The following is a 12,317-nucleotide window of genomic DNA, read 5'->3' as shown; positions in this document are numbered from 1 at the left end:
GCGAGCCTGTGGTACTGATGAAAACAGACGCAAACTCCCAAAGTGCTGAGATGAGCCATAAAGGAGGGCTGCATATTTAAATGCTTTGCTTGCATACTTAAATTACAGTTTCAGTACCTTGAGTTGATGTTATAATATACCAATTCCTTCCTTTTTTGAAAATGCTTTATCACATTCCCACTTCCTGTATTAGTTGAATGCACAAAATCTCATTTTGTAATCCTCCTTTGTGATTGTTTTTGGATTTAAAATGGTAAATCACTGAGGGACATTGGATTTTATTCCAGTACATTCAGCATGGAAACAACTTTATATGTAACATTTTATAACAATGACCTGAAATGCCACATGCTAATTATTATCTTATGTATTACTATTGAAGTGGGCCTGTTCTGTTGCTTGATTTACACACTTGTGGTGTGATGTGATGCAATGTGAGGGCATGTTTGATGTTAATTAGCGTGGTGGTAATCTCCGCATGTCATTGAAGGTGACTCAAACGTACACTATAGGGAAGTACGTTAAATTCCTGGGATTAAAGTCAAAGAAGAAGTGAGGATCCTATTTTAAAGTCGTACAACGGTCGAGTGATTGAGATCATGTTAAATACTAAGAGGGTTTAATAATAGGGGATAATCATAATAGGATTTCTGTATCGGAGTTGTTCAAGTTCAGCTAAATCAAGCAGCTTTGAGTTAAGTATGTGCTGACTTAACTTAAAATTATCAATTTTAATACTACCAAAAAATTATACTTGTGTTAAAGTAAAGAGTAAAAGTCTTAAACTATCTAATATTTAATGTTCTTAAGTATCAAAAGCACAAGTTAAAGTAAATAAACCATATATTTATATCTAAGTAGATACAGTACAGTATATTATGAGTCGGCCAATTACCCGCTCAGACGATTATCATATCCAGTAGTCAGCATTTTTCTGATGAACAGAATGTTTTGGGGGTTTTTTTGTTTTTAATCTGATTGCCAATAAACAAGATTAATTTAAATGCAGTATGCAATTTGAAAAGTAACATGTAACTTAAGTTTGTTATTTATGAAATAAATGCAGTGAATAAAAAGTTCAAGTGCCTCAAAATTGTACTTAAGTACAGTACTTGAGTAACTTTACTCAGTTACATTGCACCACTGATGATATAGAGTACATTTCTCCCTGGGCCCTTTAAGCCAGGATCAGTCGTGGAAACCTGACGACTTTGAGGTGCTGTACAGCATCATACTCTCACCACGTGATGCTCGGAGTTTAGATTGATGTGTGTTTCAGGCTGCGGTTGCAAGTCTATGGGTGGCAACTGGTCAAACAGTTTAGTCTAACAGATGTGGGATTAAAGACCCTCAGGAGAAGACTATAACAGAAATGAACGGAAAAGAACAAAATGCTGCACATTTGCAGGGACAAACTGAATGAAGCTTTTTCCATCATCACCTCATGTTTTTCCACTTTTGAAGTAACTGGACCGAGATGTGTTGTGATAAGTATTCTACACGTTTGGGCCTTCAGCGATAATATACTCCGAAGAGGAGGTTAACTTAGGTGAACGCTATTATTAATTGATTTCTGTTTCGAGGTCTGACAGGAGGCGATATAGATAAACAGGAGCAGAAAGTTAGAGAAGGAGATTTATCTTTATATCAACTGTGTTATGGATTGTGCAAAAATAAATCCTGAAAAGTTTCTTATTTAAAACTGTTGTCAATATTTTGCATGCAAAAACCATCCGAATCCGACCAAACATGCGAGAGTAGGGTTAAAACTATGTGTAGGGTAAACAATAAAAAAAACAAAAGCAAGCAAAAGCAGGTGGTTCTCAGTCTGTTGATGATATCAGCAAACATGCTCGCTTGATTTAAAAAGCGGGTGCAGCAATGAGAAGAAAACGGAGGTTAATGTTGACATCAAAGCAGCTTTCCAAGTCTGTTTAGTCAAAGAATCGGTTCAGTTTACTTAAAGCAGAACAACAAGAGAAACCAAAACCCGCCCGCTCAGGGGCCACACTCAGCTCGAAACAGGGATTTGAACGTGCAGAGAAGACTGAAGTCATTTTATTTATAGGTTTGCATGCTGTACAAAATTATGATAAAAGCATAAAAAGTAACATTTGGCCCCAGAAACATGATACAAGTACAGTTACAAATTGTCCTCATTCTGATAAAGTTATTTTACTTTCATGAGCTGAACCGACTACAAATCTAAAAACCCTAGTCAAAGTCACATCAGCGAGGTTTCTCTCGTAGACTCAGATAGCTGGTTTGGGTCAGCCCTAGTTTGCCGACAGATTCTTCTGCGTTAATCTAATGGTTGTGTTGTAAATAAGATCATCTACATGACCCCAAAAGGCATCATATCCTTTTTAAAAATACAGAACAGACAGTGATCTTGATATATAATATTGTATAAATCAAATGAAACATTCGCTCAGCTAGCATGCCCGGAAGTAAAGACAAAACAATGATAGTAACTGGCTTGGGCACGATTCTATCAACAAAAATGTAGTTCACAAAAATCTGTACAGCAATGTGTGAAATATCAATATGATATATTTTTCTGTAATTCACAACTTTGTAAACTTTTATTTAATGCGTAACAAGACTTCGAAGACAAGCGAATGACTTTGGTGTTCTGTAGCTACAGGCTCGATTTAAAAAACAAAAACAAAACAAAAAAATGTCCAAATATATTATTCAGCAAAAAGTTCTTCAAACCAGCGCGGACAAACTCATCTTCTTTAGTGTTCACAGTGGTCTTCTTCACTAAAGCATCTGTGCAGACCACCCACCGAGGGAAGACACTGGTACATGGTTACATTTTATTTCATTTGAGTTGCTAAAAAGTGAAATATAAACCCAAAAATATACTGTATGTGATGGCCCCGATAAGAAAAGTCTCTGTTTAGATGTAAACTATCCTGCGGGCTTATTTACTCAAAAATGTAGCTTTTACATTTACGGACATACACTGAACTTTTTTCAGAAAACTAGTATAACAAACCAGTACAACAAAGACTCGGCTCTTGCTACAGCGTTGCCAAGTCTATGAAAATTCTTGATCGGTTGAGAATGTGGAGAATGTGCAGTCTTCCCCAGTGGGCAGACATGTCCACTAATGATAGAAACAATGGTTTATGGGTACGGCTCTGTCTGTGTCTCCCCTCTGAAAAATCTGGAGAGCCGAGTTAAAGAGGGAAAAAAAAGAAAAACACAACTCTCGAAGGATGTGTCCTTGATCTCTTGTTTTGTTTGTCCACTTTCCTCGCTGCTCTCTCATTTGTTTCCCATGCTGTTGCGAGACAAAACGCTCAAGGCAATTTCACCACCACCACGCAGGCGCCCGCCCTGCCAATGTTGAGAGGGACCTCCTACAGGAAGACAGAGAGGTTAACATGCAGCCTCTCATCTGAGGCTGCCTTCAGAAAATCCCACTTTACTTCATGCAGATAAGAGGGTTACAGAGGCAAGATTTGGAAACATGTTGTAAAAAAAAAAAGAGAAAAACAAGCTATAAAATGTTGATCGTATTCAGTGATTCCAGCAGATTTATTCCCCCGAAGGGCGTTAACTGGAGCCCAGATGTTATGTGTCACAAAATCTGGCAAAAACAAGCAAGTTTAAAGTTCTCGAGAGCAGAATTTGCATCTTAATATTATTTTTTTTTATATCTAAAACAATACAAAAATATTATTTGAAAAGAATGATAAATGAGTCTTGGTTGATTACCTCAGTCCACTCATTGTTCTGTGCATCGTAGGACTCGACAGTGCTCAGATATGACTGGCCATCGTATCCGCCCACAGCGTAAAGCCTGTCACCCAGCAGGCAAACACCCACCGCATCCCGGGGAACACTGAGGGAGGACACAGTGGTCCATGTGTCCGTCTTTGGGTCATACCTGTAATTCAAATATTTGGTCAGATGATCGTTTTTTTGTAGTTGGTGCGATGAAAAAAAAGCACAAATCATTCATCCAATGAGCCCAAATCTCAAGAGGGGCACAGCTTCCCATCCCCACTAATTGAGACATCCTTATGTTCTCCTCTTTTTAATCACTGATGTCTGAACAGTCACCAGCAGCAACTCCTTTCAGCACGGACGGAGAGCCAAATTGGAACTTAAAAGCGAAAACGGCCTCTCGAACGGCAGCTGGAGTCCAGGGAGAGCTGGACTCATCAGTGAGGACAGAAGTTGCTGAAGGAAGATTGTTTTTCCCCATGATGACCACGAAAATGAGGCCATATATATTACTTTTAATGACTTCTGGGCAAATTAAATGTTTAGAAATGCAGCGTTAACTTGCTGACACTTGGTAATACCAGAGTTTGCAGCTGTTTCATGCAGTTTTGTATCAGTTTTAGGCAAAGTAAGTCAAAATAATGACGTAGCAGAATGTGATCTACAATCAGTTAATTGTGAAGTAGTTTGTACATAAACAGATGCACATACTGTTTAGTTCAGTGGTGCCCTAACTTTTTCCATTGGAGGACAAAAACTGAAACTTAATGGTGGACCAAATATATACAGTTTTGTTTTGTATGTAATATACAAAATGGTACTGTATGGAAGCTCTGAGGGGCAAAAATGAAAAAAAAATCTTGTGATCCAAGTATGGTCTACAGTAAATTGCTTTCCTGGATAATCTTTCCAAATTACTTTTGTTTTTCACTTGCTTCTCAGGGCTTCCATATGACTGGGATCCCAAGTTCCCTTAATTAACTGACCATTGCACAAAATCAGATTGAGCAAAATGAAATGAAAAAAAAGACAAAGAAAACTTTGGACAGCCCTGTTTTAGGTGAAACAGCCACTATGAGTAAGTAGGCACTGACTTACTGTAAATGATCTGATGTAAGTGAATAAAAGATGATATATAAGAGGCTCAATACAATTTACAATCATGTAAAGCCTCTATAAATGATTTAAAACACCTCCCTGTGAATAAATCACTGTGACTGAGCTGTTGTCACATTGACTTAAACCTATGTAGAAAAGGGAGATATGTTTACATTAATCATCCGTAATTCAGGAAAGTTTAGGAAAGTAAACAGATGTTCAAAAGAAACATCAAAAGTTACGTTTATCAAAATGTATCCGTGGGAGAAATTAGCACCAGATACAGTAGTGTGATGTTAATTTGACGGTTATAGCAGCAATCCTACACTGTCTTCATTAAAGATCCCCTCCAGACACATTTAAGATGTACACACACACAAATACTCTTACTTTTAATCGTAATTTGTGTCTGATGTGGTTCAACTATCTCATTAAAAACCTTAAAATGACATCTACTCCCCTCTCCCTCATTCAAAATGCCAGAATTTATGAATATGTAATTATTTTTCATTTTTCCAAAGTGTAACTGCTGGTCACAAGATGTCTCCTCTACTTCACTGTAAAGTGTATGTGTGCGCTGGAGGCTTCAAGTTTCCACATCACACTTATCACGAATATTGGACTGGAAATGGCTTCCAAACTATTTGTGATATCACAAAATGTGCTTGTAGGTCTTGAAAAATAGATTTTCAGTGAGCACAGAGAAAAAACTGACACTTTGTTTTGCAATGAATGTGAAAACAGGCTTCCAGTGTCAAACTCTGCACATACATCATTCTGCACACTGCGTCTGAAACATTCAACTGTAGGGACCAGAAGGAAAAACACATTTTTTAAAATGTAGGAAATTACAATTTCTCAAAAATAGGAAAAGGTATTCTTATCAGTGAATTACCACTTGAGGTGCTCTACTGTGAGTAACATCAGGTTCAGAGTGAGGAGGATATTATGGCCACCAGATGGTGCCAGATACTGTAAAATAAAACCATGTGTGGAAACTATGATCTCTTCAGTTGGGCATCTTGTATTATAACACAGACATGTCCCAAAACACAGGAACAGGGTGTGGATTGAGGAGACTTTAAGTCCCTTTTGTTCTTATTAGAAACATGTATCCCCACCCGTAACTGAGTTACATCAGCTTGCAATCCAAAACCGTTTACGCAACATCTGTGTATTTTATCCAGAGAAGAAGTGTTTACCGACCTCTCGACACAATCGGAGAGTCGAGAACAGTGGTTGGAGGCGGGGGCGTCGTGTCCGCCTACAGCGTACAGGAAGTTGTTGTACGTCGCCACACCCACTCCTCCTCGCCTCTTGGCCATGGGAGCGCACATGCTCCACTTGTTGGTGTGCGGATCGAAGCACTCCATCGACCGCAGGCATGAGCTGCCGTCTCGACCACCGACTGCAAACAATCTGAGAAATTTAAGAAAACAGCGCTCAAGCATCTATAACATACAGCGCCGGATCTGGCAGGAGTAGCTCACGTCAGCTGTCAGATGCTTGTAAAAAAAACAATGACAGAACAGTGATAGTATGACAGTTTTTATAAGATACAGCAGTGAGCAGTGGATAGCATTTTTCAAAGGCTCTTTCCTTGAAAGTGTTCTCTCCCATGAAGATCACATCAGTGTTTTCAGCGCTTGTATCTCGCAGGCCCGACAGCAAGAAAGTAGAGGCTAGGGAAACAGTTTCCTTGTTGTCTATTTTTGACCTAGATGCAGAAATAACTCAGCATCGACTTTAACGCTGAATACTGGATGTAGCTGAGCAGCAGCCTCTTTCCTCCTTCGGCACACAAACATATTTAAATGAGGGCTGAGAGCCGGTCTGTTCTCTGCGTAATTTACTCTCAAACAGTGTTGTAAGGCATTTAATACTTACAAATACGTAAAGTGTTTTTGCTGTTAATAGAGTCTAGATTGCGCTGTATAAATTAGCACACTAATCAGAACTTCTGACTACTTCACAGACACTCTGTAGTTTGTCACACAGACCACAGAGGTCGATTCTGCGTTCAACGGGTATAATATTGTCAAACTATTACTGCACTAATGCTGCCGTTCAGCTTTTCCTGGACCGGTCCGCTGTGAGTTACATAACCGTGCCTGTGTTGTTGCATGCTCTCTTCCAAGTTACGTATTACATTACTGTTGACCGTTTTCCACAGCAAAACTTGCTGCAGTGTTTGTTCTGCAAATTGACTTTCAGAGGATTTCATGGTGGATATAAACATTTCTCTCTCGACAAGGGCACATTGATTTTGCATGAGAACAACAGCTGATTTGTCTTTAGCAAAAACTAAATTCAGACACGGTGTTCATGGCGAAATTTAAACTCTGTAAATGAGATGTGATCAGAATGGCTTGAACATGCATACAAAGGCCAGAACACATGGTACCGTATGGTAATCTCACATTGAAATATTCAACTTTTCTGCATTTAAAAAGCCAGGCAGGGCTCTTACAAAATCATGTGCTAAATTTGGCATTCCTTTTTTACTCTAAATTGCCTGTGTGCCTCTCCAATGTCTGTTGTGGCTTTTTAGATGCCAGTGACCTCGACCTCAGGCTCCAACGCAGCAGAAAGTCAACAATGTACTTTGCCTGAAAGCGTAGGGCTGCACATTTTAGCATTAAGCTAAGTGGGCTGCATAAAGCAACTTACTTTCCGTTGAGTGCTGTGACTCCCATGGTGCTCCGTGGTGTTGACATACTGGCCACATAGTTCCACTGTCTGGCCTGCGGGTCCCAGCGCTCCACTGTGTTGAGATAGCTCCAGCCGTCGTGGCCTCCCACGGCATACATAGGGCCCTCCAGCACAGCAATACCTACACGAATGGAATCAAGAGATGCACGTTACCCAAAAAAAAGCCTGCCGGTTTGGTATCAGTACTGGTACTTGTGTATTAATATGTGTATTTGTGCGTCCCTGATTCCAAAAAGGTTGGCACCCTGTGTAAAAGGTCAATAAAAACAGAATGCAGTCATTTGCAAACAAAGTAGCATGTAGTAATATCCTTTATACAAGTTCATAAAGAGCCTTTCGAGGATTCCACAACTTTCCCAGTCTTTTGTTGCCCCTTTCCCAACTTGTTTGAAACGTGTTGCTGGCATCAAATTCAGAATAAGCATATATTTACAAAAATCGAGTGGATGAGGTAAAACGTTAAATATATTGTCTTGACTGTAAAGCACCTGTGATTAGGGATGAGACAATAAAAGATTTTACCATGGATCAGGATAAAAAAAACACTTTATTTGTGGTGAATTTCTATTATTGTTCGTTAATTGGAATAGTTTTCAATATCCACACAGAAGTGATTTGCAAAAGCTGTGTAGCTTGTTATCTTACAGCCCTGTATTGATTTCCTGATTTATTTTGAATTTTCACAAGGGGGAGCCTGCATCTTTCCAGTCAATCCACAACCAGCCTGCCACCGTGGCCAAAGGCTCGGCTTGCCCATTGTAAAACCAAAGGTAAATTGGATGTTTGGAGCCTGCTGGAGGAAAGTGTCTGCCCTGCAAAACAACACCTCTAATTTGCACCCTCTCATCTCCGTGACCACTGCCCAGCTCTGTTCGCTGAACGGTTTGTTTGTTTTCACAAAAAAGGATGTTCACTTAAAAGTGGGTTTCCTATTATAGTTATTATCTGTATGATCTCATGAATTTCAATGATTTTGGCCAGGATACTTGACATGAAAGTGATCAACATTGGCATTACAAATAATTGTAGAAACATTTTCTGTTATTATAGTATTTTTTATGTATGTGTACTAAATGCATGCACGCACATACCAAAGCTAAAGTGTCTGAGGCTCATAAAACAAATACTGTATAGCATTATAAAGCCTAACATCAACACATCATTGACACAGGGGAAGCTGGGGCTTGCATGAAGAAATGACTACTCACAAATGAGATTAAATTAATTTTGATGCACCATTATGCAAATTTTTTTCGCACCACATATATCTGCTTTTACCTCATACGATCATATGTCCCCACCACTATTCAACACAAAGCGACGCCCTTGTGTCAACACATGGAAATGTTTGTGAACCACGCGTCGGTGAGTAAATCAATTAAATTACATCTCCGATTCAAACTTTCCTTCAACAGTTCTTGGAGAGAGCTGAGGCAGAGGTACATTTCTCAGCAGAGTGAGTCATGCAGCTGACCCAATCTTTTCACAAAACAGGAAGAATATAAAACTGCATTGTTGTTCCTCATTCCCCAAGTCACAGGGGAAAGTGGTTTTCACCAGCAACATTGCAGAGGATGTTTTAACACAATGCATTTTTATATTACCACCCTTATTTCCTTTGGTGAGAGTTCAATTATTTTGGGGGAACATGAGGGCAAGACCGCATTCGGAGGAACTCGAATGACAAAAACAATGTTAGACAGCAACAATTCTCGTAGTGATTCGCTCTTTTATTACTGACTGTGGTTTTGGAATGAAAAAGAAATAAGTTTCTTTTTCTTGCCTTTACCCATAATGCACACAGCAGGCAACAGCCAAGCAGGGATGTTGGTAGACACGCTATCAAATATATTCAGACTCAAAATATGCACGCCACAAGCAAAGCAGCGAGAGATATTTGCTACGGGAAAGATCAAAGACGACACAGGTAATCTGTACAGTGTGATCTCCTGGGCTCGCTGATACCTCCGACCACACTGGGTGAGTGAGCTGAATGCTTTGACAAGATCTCCCCGTTCTGTTACCCAGACCTGTTTCAACTGTGAATCAAAACGCTTCTGATATGAGATTTATTGGGCAGGGAAGGGTAAGGAAGAGCAGGGCCAGCACAGCCTGCCAAGCTTTGATAGGGGAAATGGGTAAATATCAAAGGTCTATCTCAAAAAGAAATGTGTGATTTTCTTTTTTTTTCCTTTTTTTTTTTAGTGTGCCAGCTGTGCATCCTGCCATTTTCGGTGTTTCATAACATCAGGTAGCCAGGCCGAGCACAAACCTTGTACTTTGAAGCAGAATTGTGTTTTGTTGTGAACATCGTCCGGAAACATAATGAATTTGTCTAAAATGTTAGCAAAATGCATATAATATGGATCAGATCTTTGAACAGCAACACATAATTTTCTTTATAACACACAGAGCTGCGAAGAGTCATTGATTAATCGATTAGTTGGAAATCAATTTCAGTTTCAGTCATTTTTCCGAGCAAAAGATACCAAACATCCACTGGTTTGGGAGATTTTCACTGTCAAATATCTTCAGCTTTTAAAGTGTGAGACAGACAAAACAAGCTATTTAAATCCATGTCATTGAGCTGTGGGACATTTTCATTGGAATTTTCCATACTTTGTAACACATTACACTTATACAAACTAGACATAATTATTAACCATTTAATTGAAAAAAATAATTGTTAGAGTTTTTTAAAAAAGTCAATGTTTTGTTTAAAGCAGCTACAAAGGACTTTTCATTTTTTGTTGATTCTGGCGACCCCTGTGGACAAAAGAGGTATGATCACCATCACCTCCTGTTGCATAGATCTTGAGGTGGCTGCTGTATGCATTTGTTTTGGAAATGTGTGAAAGAAAGAGGCAATTTATTAAATATTAAGTCTGAATATTAAATATGACAAAGGTGAAACAAGGTAAACTGTTTTAGTGACGTTCACACACTCCAGCTTAGTAACACTTATTTTTCTTGAGAAAGCTAAAGTTATCAACATTCTCTTATGATCTTTGGTGAATCCGACCCAGTGACAGGCATTAAGAATAACTTTATAGTAATATACAATCTTCTTGCTGATGGTCTTGTTTGTTTGCTAAGAAGACTCAGTATTAAACCCAGACTGTTTTTTCCTCGTAGTTCGTTTAAATCAAAATCTACATTACTCACCTAGTCCATGTCTGTGTGTTGACATGGGGGGCATGGTGGACCACACTTTATTGATTGGATTGTAGCACTCCACCATGTTGGACGTCTTGAGTCCATCCCTTCCTCCGACCACGTACAGCTTGTTGTCTATCACCGCCACGCCAAACTGCAGCCGGCGTCCGTTCATGACTCCGACCTGGACCCAAGTGTTGGTCCGCAGGTCGTATTTCTCTATAGTGGTGGAGCCTAAACCAAATGCACAACAAGTGTTACACTTTAAATTAACCGCGCTGCTTTTCAGTGATAACTGCTGTGTAAAGGCCGTACCTTTGGTAGCATCCATCCCTCCGACAGCATAAAGTGCACCCACTGTGGATTTTCTGGGTTTGGTTCTCGGGCTCTGAAACATGGGACGTCTCTCAGGCAGGAGATGGTACTTCATGGCCTCCATCAGCAGCTTTTGGCATTCCAGATCATCCGAGAACATCTTGTTGTTTTCCAAATCTGCAAGGAGCTACATATTAAAGAATTACATTAAAGGTTAACAGTGAAAGCTGTTTATTACGACCCATATGGTCATTTCTTGTTAAGTGGCGACCTCTAGTGGCCGTAGTAATTATTACAGCAGCAAAGGAGGATATCAGGAGAAGTGATATAAAGAGCGAGTCCACATTGGGAGTAGGTTGGGGATTGGTGAAACAAACACAGGACTTTCACTCAGGAGAACTGTGGTTACATAAGTATTTTAACACAAACTACAATGTTTTCTTCAACCTAACCAAGTAGGAGTCTTGCCTAAACCTAACGTCCAGTCCACCTGCCGTTGGCACGGTGCAGTTGTGTTGTTTTGTTTCGGGAGTGACTTACAGTCGACCTACTGAGTCGTTGAACATGAGGATGTGTTGAAAAACTGGCAAATGTTTACTGTGTTTATAAAAATCCTTTGAAGGGCTGCAATGAAAGGCCTGTTTATCTGAAACCAAGTTTATGTGGTGTAGAATTACCTTGAGCACTTTACGTATAAAATGTTTAAACGTAACAGACTGTAGAGTTGACGTGCAGCTTAAATAACAGATGAGCTCATGTAACACAAAGACCCCTGCACATAAACAAATTCTCATCTTTAGATGTGGTAAAAGCAAGCCTTCATTTGCAGCCACTGTAGTCACATTTTGCATCTGTTTGGAAAACATCTCACCAATTTTCCCAGTCTTTTTGGAAAATATCCCCTTGTGAGGCTTAAATATTTTACCTCTAAATAACATTGAGCCCACACTGAAAATTAAAGCAGTTGCTTTTCTGAGAGAAGTTTGAATATTTCACCACACATTACCTTTTCATAAATAAATAGTTGTGTATGTATTTTTATTGATCTTATTAAGCCTGCAAGTAATATTCTGCTCATGTTTTCAGTTTCTACTAAAAAGCCATATCAGTTTTGACAAATGCAGTGATTCATCTCTGCTGTTTGTTTGCCTCACAGCGAACAATGTCTCACCATCCACGGGATGAGATAACGTGCGTATTATCTCGTATTTTCCACGTATTTTTCATTCATTAAACATTTACTTCATTGTCGTTTGCATCTTGCATCTATTATCCAATATAAAGCGAAAAACAAA

General features: G+C 39.3%; 1 protein-coding gene across 2 annotated transcripts in view; it reads right to left on the bottom strand.

The window, feature by feature from the left end:
* Window positions 1–2,042: 2,042 nt before the first annotated feature.
* Window positions 2,043–12,317, bottom strand: part of klhl4 (kelch-like family member 4) — a 32,893-nt gene continuing 22,618 nt past the window's right edge. For both annotated transcript variants that reach the window (XM_084353689.1, XM_084353688.1), the window contains 6 exons: window positions 11,023–11,209; window positions 10,717–10,941; window positions 7,510–7,672; window positions 6,046–6,258; window positions 3,730–3,901; window positions 2,043–3,371 (listed from right to left, as the gene is read on the bottom strand). In XM_084353689.1, coding sequence (XP_084209815.1) covers window positions 3,312–3,371; window positions 3,730–3,901; window positions 6,046–6,258; window positions 7,510–7,672; window positions 10,717–10,941; window positions 11,023–11,209 — 1,020 coding nt within the window. In that variant the 3' untranslated portion in view covers window positions 2,043–3,311. The remainder of the gene's footprint in view (window positions 3,372–3,729; window positions 3,902–6,045; window positions 6,259–7,509; window positions 7,673–10,716; window positions 10,942–11,022; window positions 11,210–12,317) is intronic.

Source organism: Pagrus pagrus, assembly GCF_965226575.1.
Source record: "Pagrus pagrus genome assembly, chromosome: 5".
Lineage (NCBI taxonomy): Eukaryota > Metazoa > Chordata > Actinopteri > Spariformes > Sparidae > Pagrus > Pagrus pagrus.
This window is presented reverse-complemented; position numbering and strand designations above follow the sequence as displayed.